Source organism: Megachile rotundata, chromosome 14 (assembly GCF_050947335.1).
Source record: "Megachile rotundata isolate GNS110a chromosome 14, iyMegRotu1, whole genome shotgun sequence".
In the NCBI taxonomy this organism is placed as follows: Eukaryota; Metazoa; Arthropoda; class Insecta; order Hymenoptera; family Megachilidae; genus Megachile; species Megachile rotundata.
This window is the reverse complement of record NC_134996.1, coordinates 4,144,016-4,165,663: the sequence shown is the minus strand read 5'-3', so window position 1 is coordinate 4,165,663 and position 21,648 is coordinate 4,144,016. Positions and strand designations below refer to the sequence as shown.

The 21,648-nt window shown below is 32.4% G+C and overlaps 1 protein-coding gene across 19 annotated transcripts in view; it reads right to left on the bottom strand.

The window, feature by feature from the left end:
• LOC100881525 (zinc finger and BTB domain-containing protein 8A) overlaps nucleotides 1-21,648 on the bottom strand; it is a 197,806-nt gene that overhangs the window by 164,516 nt on the left and 11,642 nt on the right. For 2 of the 19 annotated variants that reach the window (XR_013040453.1, XM_076539639.1), the window contains one exon: nucleotides 14,334-14,612. The exons of 13 other annotated variants lie outside the window; for them this stretch is intronic. Coding sequence is in view for 5 of the 6 variants with exons in the window: in XM_076539639.1 (XP_076395754.1) it covers nucleotides 14,515-14,612 (98 nt within the window). In the remaining variant the exon portion in view is untranslated. Of the gene's footprint in view, nucleotides 1-81; nucleotides 6,209-11,518; nucleotides 11,903-11,977; nucleotides 14,036-14,333; nucleotides 14,613-17,354; nucleotides 18,024-21,648 lie in introns of those variants that run through there. 4 more of the 19 variants (XM_076539649.1, XM_076539642.1, XM_012279156.2 and 1 more) reach the window with 4 other exon arrangements.

The following is a 21,648-nucleotide window of genomic DNA, read 5'->3' as shown; positions in this document are numbered from 1 at the left end:
GATCCCTTTACAACGGCTCGAAAATGGATGATGATCTTTTCTACGCGAAACCCAACATTTGCATACACACACAAGGACATCGATCATCGCGTTATATTTCCGTGCGACTGTGCTGCAGAATTAGGAAACTACGAGAGAAAGAGAGAACGAGACGGTAAGAGGAATAGGGAAACTGGGATAAAGAAGGTCACGGGAGTGCAGCTACATCTCCCTCCCAGTTTTTCCCTCTTGTATCTCAGCTCCCGCCAGTGCATTTGACTTTTGGGAACTATGGATGCAAGAGAAACTAACCCTGATATACAGCCATATACTGTGTCGAGCAAAACTGAACCAATAATATTGTTTTCATAAAAAATTAACTCAACCTGTATAAAGGGCGGGACGTGCAAGTAGAACGACTTGTGACTCGATTTTAATTCGAGATAAGGAGAAATTGTAAAGACAAAAAATTAAAAGGGTAAAAACGTCTATTTTTCTAGAAGTTCAATTTTTATATCAATACACCGATGCGTTTGGAACACGTTTAAAACTTTTTTGTTCTATCATAATCATGTATAGGTACATCGATGATTCAGAATATTTTACGAAAAGATACGATGTGATATGATGTTAAAGAGTGGACAATTCGTAATATAGTTGATATCAAAATTTGCACATATTAAATAACTGAAAATAGTTTACACAGTTATATACAGGTTGAGCTATTTTTCTATTTTGCTATACATTGTACACTACTATTTAAACGTATTTGCCCAGTATATTTATATAAGGTAAACGAGAAACTAGTTGCAGTAAACAGTGAGGAGCAAAACTGAACTAATATTTCACTTTAAAAAAAAAAACATATCTTATTTGTCTTCTTTAAGATATCTTTTTCCATACAAAATTATTATTTATATCTATTTTAATACGAAATTACAAACATTTCAACCTTTATGTAATTTTACAATGTAAGTATAAAAACCAATTAATATTATAAATTTAACTTGTTAGTTAGAATATTATCTTTTCTGATTATTTTTTAATACATATACATTCTTCTGTGATCTTTGATTAAGCAAATCAACAGTAACTGACAAAAGTATGGAATAGCACAAAGATTTATATTTTAAAAATACTATTCTTAAATAAAAATAATATTTAAAAAAATTATTATTGTAATTTTAGAATTTAATAGTGAGTATATTAAGACAGTTAGAAGTATGTTACGGTAAAAGAAATACTGTATTATTATAACTGGTAAACTGAATTTAACGAAGTTAAAATATTAACTGCCTTTTTGCATTAATATATAAATAAATAAGTTGCTCCTCACTATATGAGTATTAACAGGTGATTTTGATAGAAAATGTAACTTGTTTTTAAGCAACTTTTGTAGAAAATTATCAAATAGCTTATTTTACTTTAAAATTAATATACACCCTCTTAACACTTTGAGGACGAAGTACTTCTGAAGTTAACATCATGAACTTATATACTTTTCTTTTAAGTTAAATTAAGTAATATATTTCCTGTACATCTTATTTTTATTTGTGCTGAAGTTACAAATATTTATGAAACGTGTAAATTAAAATTCGTTATATTCCCACAAATGGGGTTGTGAGAACGAAACATTCTAGGAATTGACAATACAGTAGACTACCGTTATTTGGTAGTTTGAAAATTTATAATTTAGGAACTTAGAAATTAAAAAATTCAGAATATAGGCAATTTCGTAATTTAGTAACATGACAATCTAAAACTCTAGAAATTTACTAGTTTCAAAATATGAAAATTTATAAATATAGTAGTTCAGAAATTAAAATGTTTAAAAGCGTAGATTTTGTAATTTTCCAAATGTAGTTATTTGGTAAGTTAAAAACTTAGAAACTCTAAAATATGAAAATGTCAACTGTTTAAAATTCTAAATTTTGAATTTTAGTACCTGCTCCCATGTTATATATCTGTAATAATATAACGGAAGTCTACTATATATGAGAATTTGTAAGTGACCATAATGAACGTATACGTGCATTTATCGACCTCAAGGGTTTCAGGCGTATTAATATCTTCTTCTTGAATTACTGTATAAACCCAGAACATTATGTTTTTATCAATATATACTTAATCCCTGAAGAAATTGTAAAATAAGGAATTAAATTGGCAATTAAATTCACGACTTTTAACTCTTCTTCCAGACTTATTTATTAATTTTCAACAACATCCATTTTTAAATAATTTTTAATTCCTCCAAGATAACATTTTTATGGTTTCAAAACAAAACAAGTGAAACTGTCGTAAATTTAGTTTGCCAGACTAACAAATGATATAAGGTTCTAAAATTTGAATTATATGGAAGGTTTACTATGATTATTAACAGTGGGCAGATACTTTTGAATCGTAGTGTATGTGTGATAATTCATCAGGGAAGTTTGCAAATATTATGGAAACTGTTTTGGGACACCGCTGGCTCTCTCTCCCTCTCTCTTTCCCATTCACACACGCATGCACAATACACGGACACACAAAGGACCCTAACCGTTCTTCTGCTCGTTTACAACCAGGTGACGTGGACTACGCGAAAATTTTCAATTCTACGGCCAGACGATCATTAGCCTTGGGTGACTCCATGGGAACCAACGAAGGATTGCACTTGGTCGTTGCAAATTTCATAAAGAGAACCAAAAGAACCTTCGACCTCGTGAAATATTTAACATTTTATTGCGTGAATGAACGAAATAGAAGATTACGACCACGAAACAGCGATCGCTGATGGAATCAGGACGATACGTTTGTTCACCTAAGTGCTTTCTTGGCAAACCGTTCATTTTTAATGTCCTTGAAATATCACGCCGGCATCCTCGAAACGAACGAGCTAGGTTAAAAATAATGCTACTCTACGTAACACGGGATCTATAAATTTCCATGACGCTTTCGGATACTGTAACCCATCGTTCCGTCTAGATCAGAGAAACTTCGAGATCGTTAAAACCAATAATTGATTGATCGCCCGGAAGAAGTTTAACAAAGGAGGAGCAGCAGTCATTTCATGGCAGTGATTCTTTGCACTAAAAATATGAAGTTAAACAATCAATTTTTACATGATACATTCGTTTTGAATGTATTGATTTTTAATATCCACGGAGCGCACAAATATGAAATTGTAATTCTCAACATTTTTCTATTTCTTCTTTTAAATAAAGCAGCTATATTTTTTAACACCAACAGAGTGTAACTATGGAGGAGTTGCATCATAACTAATATTCTTTCTTTTCCTTCTTTTTATGAGGTAAAATTTTTGGCAATTTATATATGTTCATAGTAAATTTTATATGATCAGGTAGCTGCTACTTATTTCTGCAATATCAACTATTTTACACGATCATTTTTTTATTTTCTCAATTTTCAATTTCAATTGAAGAACTAAAAATTAGAAGTTAATAGAAATGTTAATTAGAAGGTATCGTTTGTTATTAGAAGTTTCATTTAATATTATTAATTTAAACGTAAAACTGAAACTAGTAAATGATTCAAAACTAACGAACGAGAATGTACAATAAATTTGTTGAACGTTACATTACTGAAATAAATGGAAAGTGTAGTTTCATTTGTTCCAAAAACAAAGCTCCACTACACGAAAAGGTTTATTCCGTATCTTAAACGAATTTCTGCAAGAATTGCTATCCTTTTTGCTCTTTATAATACAATTCCCAACTGAGCGTAACACCGTGAGGGCATAATATAGCAGAGTTAAAGAAGACAAGCGTTTGTAGGAGGATTTGAATCACACGTTCAAATCTACATTTCATATTATCCGAACGTTTTAGCCTGCAAACATTTCCAACAAACGTGCGATCTCTAAATAGTACAGGCCGTACGAATAATACCAGCTTTCTGAATAATTCCAGATTCAAATGATATGATGTTCTAAAGAGATTAAACATCGAATTAAGCCTAGTTAAATTATTATCAAGAACAAAGGTGTAGATTGATACTAGAATCGAAATAATCGTTCAACTGATCGCTACATTCTAATATAACTCAATTTCTCTATAAAGCATAGAATATTTCATATGCTATGATAGTTATAATTTAAATATTTGATAAGCATAATTCATATAAGTTAAATATATGGTAAGTACAATTTCAATAAGTTAAATTTCTAATAGCTATAATTTATATAATGATTTATTTCATATAACGTAAATTATTTCTCTGAGACAAATAGAAAAAATAAGAACACTTTAAAATAAAGTTTAAATACTGCAAACACGAAAAATCATAATAATTTAACTATTTTGAGCAAAGTATCTACAAACATGATTAAGTTTGTGCAATTTTATTAAGTAAGAAATAGATATACGTAACAACATGAACGTTTAAAGTTTTTCGAAGGGTAATCCCAGGATACTTTTTAGAAAACCTGCATTTCACACACGTGCCTCGAAAACGTGCGAAAGCAAAGAAACTACAAGAAAGTTTCTGGATCGAAGAAAAACCCTCAACCACTTTGCGGAACAATTTTGCACGAGGGGATTTGCAGGACTTGCGTACACATTTACTCGTTGTAAATGCCATTAATATTTAAAAAAAAATCTAATGATGCTATCGCATGTTCTATATGGTCGTAGACTATTTATCACTTTGAATATGTACTAAATTAAGCTATTAAACTTGATAAATACGATTCGTGGATAGAAATGAAAATGATTTTCACAATTTCAATGATTTTAGATTTAATCATTATATGTACGTTCTGAAGCGCTGTATGCTCGTTATTGCTGTTAATAACTTTTAAACAAAGTTTTCAAGTCTATCTTTCTATGGCATTGTTTTTGTTATTTCTCACTCGTTCAATCTAGCGAGAAAGTTTGATTATATAACTCTGGAGTGCAATGTATAATATGTGACACACGTTACAAATCACGTTAAATATTGTTTGAAATTGGCAAATATTATTCTAAGAAACTTTAAAATATTGACAATAGAGCGTTAAGCAGTTAATATTATTTAATAATATAATACACCATTTATGTACATGATAAAAAATTTGATTTATTTTGAACAATAATTCGACTGAAAAGAGAATGAATATTTAAAAGGTTTTTAATATCCTAATCATTAAAAAGTAAAGTGATTATATTAAATAAACAAGATAAACACTCATTTTTATAAATTTTATATGATTGTTCAAATATTATTTCACAATAGGACCACCCAGTATAACTAAGTTAAATAAAGAATATTATTTTAAATTTACTGATACAAATATAATTGATCTATCTTAAAAGACAAATTTCAAGTTCCTAAACTACAAAATTATATTATTCATTTATTATCGGTTTTTACGAGGTTCAAACCTTTTAACAAATTATTTTAACTATCGGAACAATTCCAAATTCTTTATCGAGCGAATTGTTGAAAAATCATAAGAGAGAGAATATGTGGAATATTCATCGCTACCCACGAGTAATGAAAATAAAAACTTTTCGAGAATAAATACCCGAGCGATTTTAAATTCTACATCGACTGAATTGTTGGAAAATTTGTAAGGAAAAGTACAGTAGAACATGTGTTATCGGAACACCGATCACATTATGCGCAAGTTCTAGTATCCATAATTTGTGATGTATTTACTTCCTCCGACGTACATAATGGCTGAATTAAAATCCCTTCACAATATTGCAATATGAAGTTTGTATTCAACGTACAGGATTATGTTACCGATTTTCCTGCCTTTTTTAATTATAAAAAAATGAAACCGCCTATTATTTTTATTTCTTTTACCGGTTCACGTCAAAAATAACAATTTTCTGATAAAATGTTTGTTAGTTTCAATAACAGCGGTTCTGTTGTACACTGAATGCCCTCTAAAAAAACGAGAAGTTGGAAAGGAAGCACAGAGAAATTCTGGCACCCAGAATCCTTCGATTCAGTGGCTCGAATTTTCGACAGATCGCAGGAAATTCGATACTTCGCAGAAAGTTTCATCGAGTTTTGACGAGTTTCACCTGGATCTCAGGTAAGAGGCAGTTCGAGAAACGAGCCAAAGCTATTCTCCACCGCTGGCTAAGCTACCGAAGAGTTTAAGGCAGAAGAAGGAAAAGGCGAAAGCCTCTTGTTGCGTGCTCGAGAAAACGAAACTCCTTGCAGTAGCTGCACCCAGTGATCCTCTTATCGAGTACCCCGTCGAGACCCTACTGCAACCGTTCATCCACGAGCTACAACCCTGTAATAAAGGCGAGAAGATATGCCTTTAAGGAGCTTATCGTAGAAAGGACCTCCTGCCATCTAGCACGAAAATTTCTTCGTCTACCATATCATCCCTTCTACTCTTCAAATGTCACCCTTTTCGACTCCTTTAACTACTAGCTACAAAAATATTAACCTTTAGAAACTCTACATGATAAGATATCATCTAACTGATGATGCAGTCGAGACGAAATTAATTGTTCGCGTGCGCTGTACGTTCTCGAAAAAACTGAATTTTAAAATTATTCCAAACACTTGTAACGCAGTTTATTTACGACAAGGACGAGAACAAGTGCAGCAACTCTTTTATTAATTTGAAAATTAAGGGATGTCATAAATTATACGTACAATTATTACTGTCGTTAAAATATATTATTAGTATCATGTATAATATTGTTGCATATTCATGTATTTATCAGATTTGCAACTAAAATCACTACTTTGTATATTAATGTATCAATAACGTTTTGCAACAATAATAACGTTCCACAGTGTTAATAATTACATTTATCAAGTTATAGAGTCTGCTAGTATGTTACCTTATGAAAAAAATCATTCGAAATTTAATTTTTTCTGCTGCAGACAAATTTTCTTACAATTATTTAGAAGCATATCTGAAAAGATTTTATTCTATATTTTTGTCTAATTTTTTTTAAGAATCGCCCTTTCCTGAATTCTACCATTCGTTACATGACATTCTGTAGTTTTATATTCAAATGCATGTAATTATTCTGAAAGTAAAGATAGAAACAAGAGCCTGTCACCATTTGATATCGATTTTAGAAGAATTTATAAAAAATCAAGACCTGGAGAAAATATAAGCCTGAGAAAAATTCTTAACCTAGGAAAAGCAGAGACGTAGACATAAAAAAAAAATATGAACTTCAACCTTGGAAAACCTAAAGTTAAAAACATGGAAAACATGAACCTAAACGAAACGTAAATTTGGAAGCAATCTATACTTTGAAAAAATTTGCACCTGTACAAAACTTAGATTCAAAGCTAAGGAAAATTTACGCTTAGAGTAAACACAGATCTGAATGTAGAAAAAATTTACAGTTTGAAAACATTTAAGCTAGATTTAGGAGAATCGTAGACGTGAATCTAGCATTAACTTAAACCTAAATCTAATGAAAACTTGAGGCAAATCTAAACCTAGGAATAAATTAAATCTGAGAAAAAGCTTAGACCTAAATCTAGACCTAAAAAAAATTTAAACTGAGAAAAACGTACTCCTGTCCACACACGCCACCAATTTAGTTATTACAGTTATAATTTAGTATAGTCTTTTGTATGATTATAGAATAATCATAAAAACATATTAACTGTTAGCATCACTAACTATTTTAGTTATTCCGATGTTATAAATAATGTTAGAACAAAATAATTTTACGTAAGAACTATTGTGGAATGAAAAAACAATTGTTGAAGTATTATCTATAAACTTTTGATGATACACGAACCACACCTATGTAAATTAAAACAAAGCTCTTAAATTCAAAAAAGTATCTAACAATATTTGTGTACCGTGATAGTATTATTGCAACAAAAATCTCAAAAGAGTACATTGTTATAAACGTGAATAATACTTTTGAAAAACTACGAATTGGTCACTTTAATTGATTCGATAGTTCTAGTGTTACGAACAAAGCCAAAATTGGAATGGATTTTTTCGATTTAGTCTACTCGCCATAAGAAAATTCCAATTTAAGAAAATGTCATCAACTGATCTATTAACGCGTGATATAAATGAAATAAATGTAAAACTGTTCGAACATCGTTAAGAGCAACTTTTTCCATTTCAAACGGAGAATCTAAAGTTCGGGCGAAGTCGATTATTGCTGTACATAGCGTTAACAAAGCGACGAAGATGGAATTTCGGAATTATAACATTATGACGAGTACTCGGTCACGGTATGAAATTTCAGATAGCAGATGCGTTGCCATAAGTTAGAACTACTTTGCGTAACTTCTTCGTTCCACAGGAGACATAGCAAGTGTCCAACAATATCTGGACAAACTCTGGGATCGTGTTTTACTAAATGGAAGGTAGGAAATGTGTCATGTAAATATAAGTGTACGAATGTTTCCGTTTCGAAGCAGACCCTTTTAAAGTTGCATGTCACGGAAAACGCTCAGGACAGCGTGTTTGAATAACACTCTCGCAAAAACCTTGCAACGAAAAGCTGTCGTAATACTTTACTCGATGATTCCAAATAATTTCATTTGTTAAATTAAGAAACAAGAAATGTTTCTGAATACTAAATTAACGTAACGACTATTGGTAGCAATATATATTTAAATCAAGCATTTCTTTCGAAGAAATGCTCATTTGAATTTAGAAGTATACTGCTGTCGATTATCGATATCTTATATACACTTAATTAAGGATATATTGGTAACGTTAACGTGATTGTCGTTAAGGCTAGCGAAAATGACTGATAAAAAATGTAATACATAGTTTTGCCATTCAAATCTACTCATTTTTATTTAAACTTAAAACTTAACCTAACTTGATACTTGATTTCATTATTTGCATCTATTTAGTCTTATTTAAACATCAGATACATTCTCATGTAGTGTCAAACAATATAATGGACTTGTACACCAAGTTCGATTAAATCTTATGATTCCAGTCTATTGGGTTCGATTAGGTTTAAATTAAATCTAGATCACAACAGATCAGGATTGAGGTTATATTAGATCACACAAATCTATTGAGCTAAGTTAGGCCAAATTAGATTAAATTATATTGAATCAACATTCTACTAGATCAGGGTTAGAAATACATTAAATTTTTCCATTCAGATATATTCGGTTATGTTACACCAAGTGAAATTTAATTATGTCAGAATACATTCAGTTAGAGTTATATTTGATTGGAGTTACATGTTTAAATTAGGATTGGATTATGTTATACTGGATTATGTTTGATGAGGTTAGGATACGTTAAATTTTGGTTAGGACCTGGTTAAGTTAGGTCCAGTTTCTTCATTCAGATCCATTACTAGATTAACTTCGGATGACATTAGGCTAAGGTTAAGATTATATCAGGTTACGACTACGTTCAATTAAAGTTAGATTAGGTTAAGTTAGGACACATTAGAACTGTATTAGATCAAGGTTACGGATGCATCAGTTAGAATTATATTAGATGATAGTTTCGTTGAGTTAGGTTACATTATATAGATTAGATTCTATCGTTCAATCTAGTTATTCCTATTAAAACTGCAAATATAATTTATGTCAACTTCGCGGAAGAATAATTAGATTTAAGTGGCAACATCACATGTAACAGTCTACGTCATTCACGTATTCGTCTTAGCAATACTTTAATCATATTATCAACCTATCGAATTAACGATAACATTTGATATTTGCCGACAGTAGCAGTTCTAGTTAGCAAACTTTCCACGATACAATAATGTCTTAAAGTATTTGGCACAGAGATTGGAGGAACACGGTTCGCAAAATTAGCAAATAAAAATATTTTCGAATACTAACATTACCCAAAAATTATCACTTGTAAGGTATACTTAAATCGGTATCTTAAAAAATGAAGTACATAATGTGTGTAAATAACACATCATCAAATTTTCCACGATAAGAGAAGTCCTTGCAATGTTCCGCAAAAATTCGAAACACACGTCTCGTTAAATAAAAAAATATTTAACACTTCGAGTCCCGTATTTAAGTGACTTTTTAATTTCCATAAAAAAAAAAATCTGTCATTTTAATTAAAATTATCGTACTGAAGTTAAGTCAAATATAAATAATTTTCATAAAAGTCTTAACGGTAGATATGTCATATAAAAAATACCGTATATTATTATTTTTATAATTAGTTTCCTAAGTCTTAGTTGCTGGGTTTATTACATGAATATATAGCAAATAAAATTGCTATTTGAGAATAATCTGTAATATTTAGTATGGTCTACTAAATGTCAAACTTATCATTTTTAAAAGCAAAAATACAGTCCACTTTTCAACAATTTTGTCCTTAATGACCCTTCACAAATTTAAAGACCGTCAATTTTAAAAAATATGCTCTAATGAGCAAGTCGACACTGCATAAAACCTTTATCAATTGTATAATAAGCATCGATAACAAACGATCACGTTCCCTCTTAATTATCTGAGCGGCTAAAACGTGGTTTAAATCATCCTTATCGCTCGAGCGTGAATATTCAAGTTCAAGATTATCGCAAGGTCGAGTCACCAAACTGTGACAGTGCATTTCTCGACGAGATTAATCAGAGGAAAATAGATTAAATCCGGCAAAAAAGCTTCGAAACGAATTGAATAAAAACTACAGCACTTATGCACCCCAATGAAAGGAGCATGCTCTTTACAAGACAAGAAACAAAGGATTTTACCTAAGCCGTTAATTTACAATGACTCGAGCTACCAGCCAATCACAGTTAACCGACACAACGTTAGAAAAACGAAGAGAAATGTACAGAAGTTGCCGAAGGAGTTCGATCAAAAGGGGGAATACAAAACGCGCAAAAAGAATAATTACGCTAATGAAGGGAGAGCGATGTAATTAAATGCAACGACTAGCGGACCGATGAACCGTATCCTCACGGGCTGACGCAAAACGACGAAACGCTTTTTATCGCTAACCGTAAAACGCCCTTTGACTGGCGACGGCCAGGGAAAGTCGCATAATGCTAATTTCCGTTTCATCTCTCTACAGGATGCATCAAAATGAATGCAAGAAATAGAACGATTCTGTACGAAAGTTAAAGTTAAAATTATGGAGAAAATTGATCTTTTACAGATGCCTGTTTGGAAATTTTATTCGCGAATCTCACATATTTTTTTCTATAAAATTATTAAGCTGCATTTACGGATTTTTTAATTTAGAAATTTAAAAATTTGAAATTTTTTACATATTTAAATTACCAAATTTTTAAACTTTTAATCTCCCAAAGTCCAAATTTGAGAATCTAAAAAATTTTTAAATTCCCAAGTTTCTGGATTAGAAAATGATCAAACTTCAGAATTTCTTAACTAAATTCTGAAATCTGCAAATTTCTGAATTCGAAAATTTGAAATATTAAAATCTGAAATTTTTACATTCCTCAAATAGTAAATTGCCAAATTATCAAATTTCTAAATTTGTTAAATCAAAGATTTAGAAATTTGTATATCTTTATTTTTTTATTTATATTCCGATTCATATATATATGTATACACATACATATGTATATATAAATCGAAAAATCTGAAAATTAAAAATTAAAAAATTGTAATATTTGACTTCATATTTAGTTGCAGAAGATCCCATAATTAAGGAAACCTAAACAAATGCACGAGTCATAATATTTGCAACCTAAGGATAAACTATCACTTCGAATGTTTTAATTACAGCTTGTAACAAAATTAATCAAATTCACTTGAACCTAGCAGATTTTTAAAAGTATTATTTGAAAAAAAAAAATCAGTTACTAAAAAGAAATTTATTCCATAATCAAAACCTAATTACTCCTATGGAGTTACCCGTATTTTAAGACACCCTATACGAATACGTGAGATCCAGCGATTCCCTGTGCCGTTAAAGATAGCCGGCACAAGTTGTGACACGAGAAGGCTGCTATTGCCTAGAGATGTGACAACGTGTCCCGTATGATGACACCAAGAGCTGGCTGGAATTCCCTCTTCCTCTCTATGTCGAGAAATTTGCAGAATTAATCAAGATGTCTGGCATATAGTTGATAATTAAAACAGAACAGAAACAGCGTTTCGTAACTGTACTCTCGTATTTTTATTCGGAAACGGTGAACGATTTTTTACTTGAACCGATCAACAGAGAACTGACTTTCTGCTTGTTTCTGATTTTTCAATGTTTTCGACTGCTGTATGTTCGTCAATCGCACAATCCGCTTATCCGTCACGTTTTCGAGCGAAACTATACTGAATTTCGCTACGATAGCAACAGAGTTACAACCCAACACGGTGGACCTACGGTTCCTCGTTCGTTTTATCGTAAAGCCCCGTGCTTTGACCATCTTGCGTGACTAGCATCACCGTTCGAACGAGAAACTTCGTTCTCGAATACTTCGCGAAGTGTACTTATCGCGAACAAGAAGAGTCTGCCGAACGAATGAAGGAACCAAGAAAACGGTCGCTGACGAGACACATGAAAAAAGAAATTAAAGAAACACCCTTCGTAAAATGCTGTGCAGAAAAGGAAATGTCAAAACGCGAGAGGATCGAAGATTTTATGGATAAAACGCTTGCTTTCGTTCATTTTAACATTTGCAAACTGGAAAACAAATAACTAGGCAACTGACCAAAAGTAAAAAAGAGGCCTTGCACGTTATTTTTCCCGCTTAATATTTATATGCAGTATACAGTTCAATTGTTCTTATTCGTACCAGTTACAATGGTGCACAGTGAAACAAATGAAAACGAAAATTTTTAATTTGGAGCTGAAATTTGATATATTAAGTGAAATGAAAATAATAATACACGAAGGTTTAACACAGTGATGAGTAACTGCACTTGTGAGGATGCATAGTCTGCTCTCGAAGAGCACACTGATGAATTACCAATTTATTTGGAAATTTGAAATTTAAACATTTATGCTTTTATATTTCTTCCAACTTATATTATTATTATTAAAAATGTTCAAATTCGTAAGCTGCTGAATCTAGCACTTTTCAACGAATTTTTCTCAATTTTTCAAATTCTTAGAAACCCAAATGTCCAGATTTTCTAAGTCTTCCAACTTCCAAATTTTTCAAATTAACACAAGCCCAAGCAGTTAGCAATTTTCAAAATTTCAAATTCTTAAATTACCAAATTTGTTAGATCCCCAAACCTTCAACCTCTCACATTTATAATTCCTACACTGTCAAATCTCCAAATTCGTAAAACTCAAAATTTACAAATTTACAAAAATTCAAAAAATTATTCCCAAATTATCGAATTATCGAATTCTCGAATTTTCGAATTTACTACATTCCCAAATTTCAAATTTTCATATCACCAAATTCTGAAGTTTCTAAATTCTCAAATCCATAGCAATTTAAATCTCCAGGTTTCTATGTTCCGGAATTGCTAAGTTCATAAAAGTTTTAATTACCAATTTTTTAAATTCTCAAATTTCTTAAATTTCTGAAATGTTTAATAGTATTTTTAAATTCCTCAGCTTTCAAACATTCTCAGTTTTTCAAATTTTCAAATCTCTAATTTCCTATATTTCCAAATTATCTAAAGCTCAAATGTTTGACTTCTTAAATTCACAAATTTCTCAATTTATTAAATTCCTCATCACTTTACACCCTAAATAAAACGATTATTCAATAATGAATTAAAAAATAGAGGCGTTACTCACACGAAAGTAATCCACGTTAAAGAAACGAGTCTACGAAAGTAATCCACGAAAGCAAGCGAATCTACTTTTAAACCCTTAATTTTATCGAATGGTTATACTTGGATTATATGAATATTAATGAACGCACGACGGCCGTTCACGATATTATGAAAGTAGAAAAAGGACACGCTCAAGTGTACATGGTTTCAGATAGCATCGGCATTACTGATATCTCAGGGTGTTTCTGTTTCATGTGGCCCTTCAGATTATCCAGTCGGTTCCTACGGCAACCGCACAACGGGCACGTATAATTCCCTGGGTTGTGCGTCAAATAATGATTCCTCAGATTCGACACGACCCGACCGCATAGCTTGCATTTGCTACTGTACGAATTCGGCAGCTTTTCAAAATAGTCCGACAGATTAACTTTCTCAATGTTCGGCGGACACTCGGGGCCCTGAGGATTTAAAAGTGTCGTATCTGCAAATAAGACAAAAGTCGTGTGTGAAAAACGGCCATCGACTTGACTCGACTGGCGGCCACTCCGTTCAAACGGGCTCTTTTTCTTTTCACTTTGTGATCGGACACGCTGTCGGAGGTAGAACAGGGTTACATGTGTATACGTGTACGTGTGTGTACGTGTGTATGTGTACGTGTATTTGTATGTATATGTATGCGCAGCAAAGAAGATCGATAACGCTCGATTATCAGAGACGGTCATGCACTGTCGACGGAAGAGACCCGTTCGGTCATACGTTACACACATATATTACACACGTTAATATCGTAGCTGTTTATTATATTATATATCCGTTCTATCGATTATTGATTATAGTCAAGTATTGTACTTTAAAGGGAAAGGCACCATTAAAACATAAACAAAAACAAAAAAAAATCTTTTCATAGTAAAAGTCTGTTCTTGCAACAGCCTTCGGGCCTCAGAGACTAGTTCATCATGACTATTTTATCGAGCCATTGTCGGCCCACGAGAATTCATCGAATCTTTCTTTCGTTTTCCTTTTCTCTCTCATACTCAGTCTTCGACGTCTTTCACAACCTACGATATATAAATATAAATATAATATAAGATCTATAAATAGGCGTATAAATAAATTACTTAATACTGATCTCCTCCACCTGCGGGACAAGGCTGGCACGTTACGAGATACAAAGTTACACATGACTCGGACACCGGGCATGGAACTATATACTAAGGCGGCTCAAAAACCCTAGACGAACAATCGACTTTCATGGCTGAAGTTCATGCATGTTATTGTTTCACCCCGTAAACAGTTCACAATAAATTTTTAATAAACTGTATCATATGCAGGACTACTACATTAAAACTTAAGTTTTATCACACAGATCTATTGAGTGATTTCACAATGGAACAGAAAAAAGAGTGTAAGTTAGATCGCTGCTAAGTTTATCAAAGAATGCCTAGGTTCTCCTAAGTTACCTAGAATTCTCTACATTTTCTTAATTTTCTTCTAGGATTTCGTAAACGTTTCTTAAGGACCTTATGTAACACGAAGTTCTTCGAAGATTTCCCGCAAGACTGCAAATACTACTGACCTTCTCCTAGGATCTCCTAGAGTTTTCGAAGATTGCTCCGGTACCGTTTAGAATTATCCAGATACCCCTAGGTCCATTCAGCTTCCACTAGGATTCCCAAGGTATTTCTAGATATTTCCTATTTTTACCGATATTTCTCACAGGATTCTTCAAGTATTTAACTACTCTCTAGATGTCCCATGGACTTCCACTCTGTTTCCACATTTTCACAACGATTATCTAGGAATCTTCCATAGAAATTTTAAGGATTTCCCAATATCTCTAGATTCTCCCTAGATAACCCTAAATTCTCTCCATATTTCTAACACGATTTTTAAAGACCCTACTTTTTGATACTCTCTCTAGGATTACCTATGACTCCCTAAGATTTAGTAGAATCCTCTAAATATTCTTAGCTGCACCCAAAGATTTTCGTGAAATTCTCTAGAAACAAGAAAATGCATGAACAATGAAACATTTCGATGCTCGAATTTTTTTGAACCACCGTACTATTCAAGCGCACCTTAGGACCTAACGCTGTGGACACAGGTGTCTCGTTATCGGCAACGAGCAAATTCGAGGACAATTGGCTCACGATTCGTGGTCACTCTCACGCGAAAATCGAAATACCGTGTATGTGTGCAAATCGAATCGAAATCGATATCTGCCGAGGCTCCTCGGCAACGATAGAAAAATGCAGTAAATCTCAGTTCCATGCGCCACGTGTTCATAAACTGTAGGAAATAAGAGAATAAGTTGAGAAATTCGAAATGATAAATATCTTGCGTATGCGCTTTGGAGGTAGTCTGTACGTACACGAACACGATTAAAAATTCATTTTTTCCTTTGTACTCGAATTGAATTCGACATGAGATCTAGCCTAGAATGATCCTACGAACACTGGTGAAAATAATTTAATTAGTAATTTAATTTACTTAAACGTTTACTTCTTAATTAATCTAGAAAACTAGACAAATACGACGATTAAATAATAAATAGTTGCATTCCGTACGAGAATAATTTAAACGAAGAACACGATGAAGAAAGGAAAAATAAATTAATTAGGTAGAAAACTGTTAGTTGACCGAAGTATTAGGTACCATATGAAACAATCGATTTCGAACGGTAGATTGTCGATATAATTCAATGATTTAGACGTATTGCATAATAGCATTTATCACATATCAGATTACATTTTAAAATATCGTGAAAATAACTGTGTAAACGTTTCATCAATATTCTTGGTATAAAGTGGTTAGCGCATCGCTGAAATAAGCAATGAATATTCATTAATCAATACACGCGTTTCAGTTTATGGAATATAATAAGAATACTAAGGGTGCTATTATACGATACTTTTACTATCGAATTGTGTCGAACTTTCTACGTTTCGATATCGACAATTTGATACGGTATACTTGGATGCAAAGTAGACTTCCTTCAGTTGCGAACTAGTATAGAGGAAAAGCATCTCATGACTTACTACCGGTTTCAAGAAATCACGTACAAATTTTCTAAATTTCCACATTTTTGCATTTTTAAATTTCTAAATATCCAAATTCGCAAATGTTGTTTCCAAAGTTTCTGCATTCATAAATTTCAAAATGTCCATACTTCAACGGTTAAAAATTTAAAAGTTGTAGATCTCATAATTTCTAGGTTTCAAAATTTCCATTTTTAAATTTTCAAACTTAAAAATTAAAAAATTTCCAAATTTCTACATTTGCAAATTTGAAATTTCATAATTTTGAATATTTAAAAATTTTTACATTTCAAAATGTAGCAGATTTAAAAATGATCAAATTTCCGAATTTCTAGATATGAAAATATCTAAATGTTTGAATTCTCAATTTTTCAAATTCAAAATTACTAAACTTGAAAAGTTATAAATTTTCAAACTTTAACGCTTGCAAATTTGAAAAGTTGTAAAATCTCAAAGCTTCCGTGTTTCGGAATTCTAGAAATTTCCAGATTTTTATAATACATTTGACAATGTAAGAAGTCTAACATATGAAAATGTTCAAACTTCGATGTGCGAAAATTTGTAGACTTATATATCTGAAAATTCCAAATTACTACATTCTTAAATTCCCAATGTCTATATTTGAAAATTTTCAAATTTTTAAACTTTGAAATTTCAAAACTTGAAAATTTGTAATATCTAAATTCTCGAATTTCCAAATTTCCAAATTATGAAATCGTGTAATTTCTAATATTTTAAACCTGAAAATTCAAAAATTTTTTAATTCTGAAATTTAAGAGTTCGAAAGTTTATGAACGTGAAAATTTATTTCATCGACTGGACAAGTGTTTGCAGTCCTCTGTTCGCAACGACCGTGGGAGATCATTTTTCCTCTACACCGTCGTTTTCCCTAGGGAAGCATGCCATGCTCGCCAATGTATAACCGACAGATTAATTAAAGAAAAGACAGCGTGGATGAAGAGTAGAAAAACGGAAAGGATCCTGCGACAATGTCGGTTCAGATTCCTTAGTCGACCATGTCCGCCTGGTGTGCATCTCTTCGTATGTTTTACGTAGAAATACGCGATTTCGCACGGATTCGCAACGCTATTCGTGGTTCGCGTGCGTACAGGAGATTCTAGGTGAGGTAAGCCGATTCCGATTTCGCTAGAAAGTGTTTATGTTCTAAGCGCATGAACGGCGGTATCAATGATCCCTCTCGTATCCCGTGCTTCAATTTAATATGCCTTTTCAGATTGTCGGATCTCGTTAACGATATCATGCAGATTTGGCACTGATATTTATCGGGGAAATGTGATTTCATGTGCTTTTTTATGTTGGCTACGCTCTTGCCGCAAAGCTTACAACACTCCGTACCGAGGTTCGGGTGTTCTAACTTAGCCTGACCGTCTTTATTTATATCCTTCTCTTTTTTGCAAGTTCCTGCTGTTCCTGGAATACAAGATCCCGTTTCAATTAAATTAGCTATTGATCATTCATCTTTACCGACAATCTCTACTAGTTTCATGATAATATACAAAACACTTGTATAGACCTGTCAATATATATATATATATAAATAAAAGTCACACTCTACGATCAAGTCAAAGAGGTTGCAGAAAAGAGGGGATTCTCTCAATTAATTACGTTCTTCAATCAAGTACGAAACACCACACTCGTATATAGTAACATTACGCATAGATAACGCCTAGAGATGCCTACTCGTAACAGGAAAATCATTATCAAATATATAAGGAAGAGAAATAAAAAAAAAGAAAGGAGAAAAAGCGCACACCTACTGTCTTATCATTGTCAAAAGTACAATTGAACGCAAAAGCTAGCACAATACAACCGAAGAGACTGAAAACCAACAACGACAACGACAAAAATAAAAATAGAAAGAAAAGAAAAAGGGAAGGAGGAGAGGTGAAACAAAAGAGAGAGAAAAAAAAGAATCCGTTAAAAGATCAACGCAAGCGGAAGTATTCTGTTGAAGAGAGCAACTGATAATGTAAAATACTTTCTCGACGAGTGCTCGTATTCCGAGAGAGAAAAGTGGTTCCAGTTATCAGAACGTTCATCTACTGCTTTAGTTTTTTCCGTTTTTATGCTTCATACACGTTGACACACGCGCAGCAAGGCAACGAGAGATTCATACCAGCGTTGCTAGAAGTAAAAACTTCATCTATCCTTTGCCATAAACAACGAGCACAAGATAGTAATCGGATCGACTACGATGACGACGACGACGACGACGACGATGGCGAGAACAACGATTTTCTGCAAGATCGTCAACTGGGATCAAGAAAATGGTAAACGGACCGTCGAGTTAGCAACAAAATCCTTGTCTCTTTTCGCTCGCTATTCGACGAATGCTAAACAATTTATGATTAACTTCTCAGGATAGAAATGATCATATTTATGTAATTACTCTTTACTATTGGACCGGTACAATGACGTTCGCGTCAATTGATCGATCGGTCACGTCACTGGACGCGTACTGCATTTTGTTGCTAATATCCCCGTTTACTCGTGCCGTACGGGTTAAAAACAAACAGCGCAACAGAGAGACACGTGAGAATGTAAGATTATGATCGCTAGTTACGGTGACGTAAGACGTGGCAAAAGGTATATGTATGTAAGAGGATAGAGAAAACAGTGTGTAAAAAAACATGCACAGAGAATCCCGTCGGTAATGAATACGTATATATTTACACACATACACACGTACATATACATCTCAGCTATATGTACATATACCGAGTGTCCAGTAAGTCCTTGACAATTTTGAGTCAAAATTAGAGTAACACTAAAAGATATCACGATTTTAATAAAAAAATGTTTAACGAAACACAAAGGTGTATATAATTAATAAGATTTTCAAAATTTTTGCTCTCAAAGCTGAAAATAATTGCTATATCGACATTGGAGATGATACTAGCGATGATATACAGATAGATTATCGATATCTCACTTATACTCGATGATATATAAATAATTGCGTTCAGACGTCGTTACGAGAGTGATTGATAAAATGTAACCTGTCACTTTTTTATTCACGTAGACCGATTTTTGTTTCTTATAATCTAATTTCATCTAACATGACACATAATTTTACTATTCAAATCTACTTATTTTTATTTCATTTTGAAACCAAACCTATCCTGATACATATTTAAATCGCTCAAATTCATTTATTCTTGCTTAAATTTAAAATCTAACCTAAAATTTATATCTATTTGTACTTGGTTAAACTTCAAATGTAATGTAATTTAATTTAAAACAAGAATAACTTGATACGTATAATAAAATGATGTATTGGCTTAGATTAGATTTGAAGGATAAATGAGAATAACTAGATTTGAATGATAAAATTACGCATTACGTTCTACTTCAGTCACTCTCATCTGCCTTAACAACATCTTAATAATATGAACGATATATCAAATGATTGGTAACAATTCAATATTATCAATATTCATCGATAACAGCACCTCTAATCCAACCTTTATATAGCACAATCACTGGACATCGTTTAATTTCGTAGTTTATGAGATCCTTTTGTACGGTAACATGGAGGACATCATAGCCTACCTCACAATTTGCAGATTAATTACATACATAAAAAAGTTGATACATTCCGATCAATTAGTTCGATTTTTAGATACTACATTGTGTTCGAAAAAAAATATCTCGAAAACCTCATCAATCAAATACCGCTTCTGCATCATATTAAACATTTTTTTAAAATAAAGTTTTCATACATTTTAGTGTTACTTTGTTTACCTTGAATCCCAGTTGTCAGAGACTTATTGATCACCCTGTATATACAGTATGTCCGTTTTATCTCAGAAAGTATAAATATCACAAAAACGGTGGGCGATACGAAAAAATATTTCAAACGGATGTCGTATGATGTAAAAGGAAACATACCATCATGTTAATATTTATTTTAACTTACAATGACATTGAAAAACACTGCGAAGATCACGATTATATTTTTAAATAGAAACTATATTCATGAATTCCATATTCTGACAGATATATGGCATCAAGACGCTTTTAAAATGCTACTAAACTGAGTCTTTCGCATAAATCGCTGTCAAGAAATTAAATTTCAAAATTGAAATACTGCCAACTTTAGTGTTACACGATGTACGTTCAAGTACAACATATGCTTCATTTGACTGAGAAGTGTAGGAGTGAATATCGCACCACTTGTCTTCGATTTGAGGAAATCAAATATGTAAATTTGAAAATCCTCAAATTCAAAAGTTAATAAATTAAAAAATTTTGTAATCCAAAAATATAAAGATATACAAATTTCTAAATTTGAAGATTTAAAAATTTTAGATTTTGTAATACGAAAAACTGAAAATTTATTTCGTCCATTTAGATGACTTTTACAGGACGTTTCAAGGTTATTGCAAGGTAAACCATATATCGTCGTATATTTCTCTCGACATCTTACAAGATTATTTTGAAATATTTAACCGCATCGTTCATAATTTTTAAAATATTGATACGTTTTCAAGTAAAACGAACCTGCCGCATACATAATCGTTGTTTTATAAATAAGTTGTAAAACTATGTAACACACGTATATACACATGTTCTCGTGACAAACAACGCATTCACACACAGATACACACACACGCACTCACACACATTCAAACTGAATTCCGTTACTTTATCACGCGCTCAAAGATCCATCAACTCGTATGTGTACCTGTGATGCAGTTTCTGTGTGTATATGTGCGTGTACGTGTAAGATAGAAAACACATATGGGACCATGTACGCACTCGGACACACACCGTCTCGAAAATTCAAACAGACAGACAAAGTACGGTCCATTTGCTGATACCAACGGAAAAAATGTCCACTTTATATCGTATACCACTTCCCAAGGCCAACACAACACGTGTTTTGTTAGAGATACTCCTAATAATGTATTAAAACACACTTACGGATTTTTGTTGTTTAAACTACCACATAGTGACATAGCAAATGCACGATACCATCACCACAACACCAAGGATAATTGTGTCATTATGTTAGATGTATACTCCCATATAT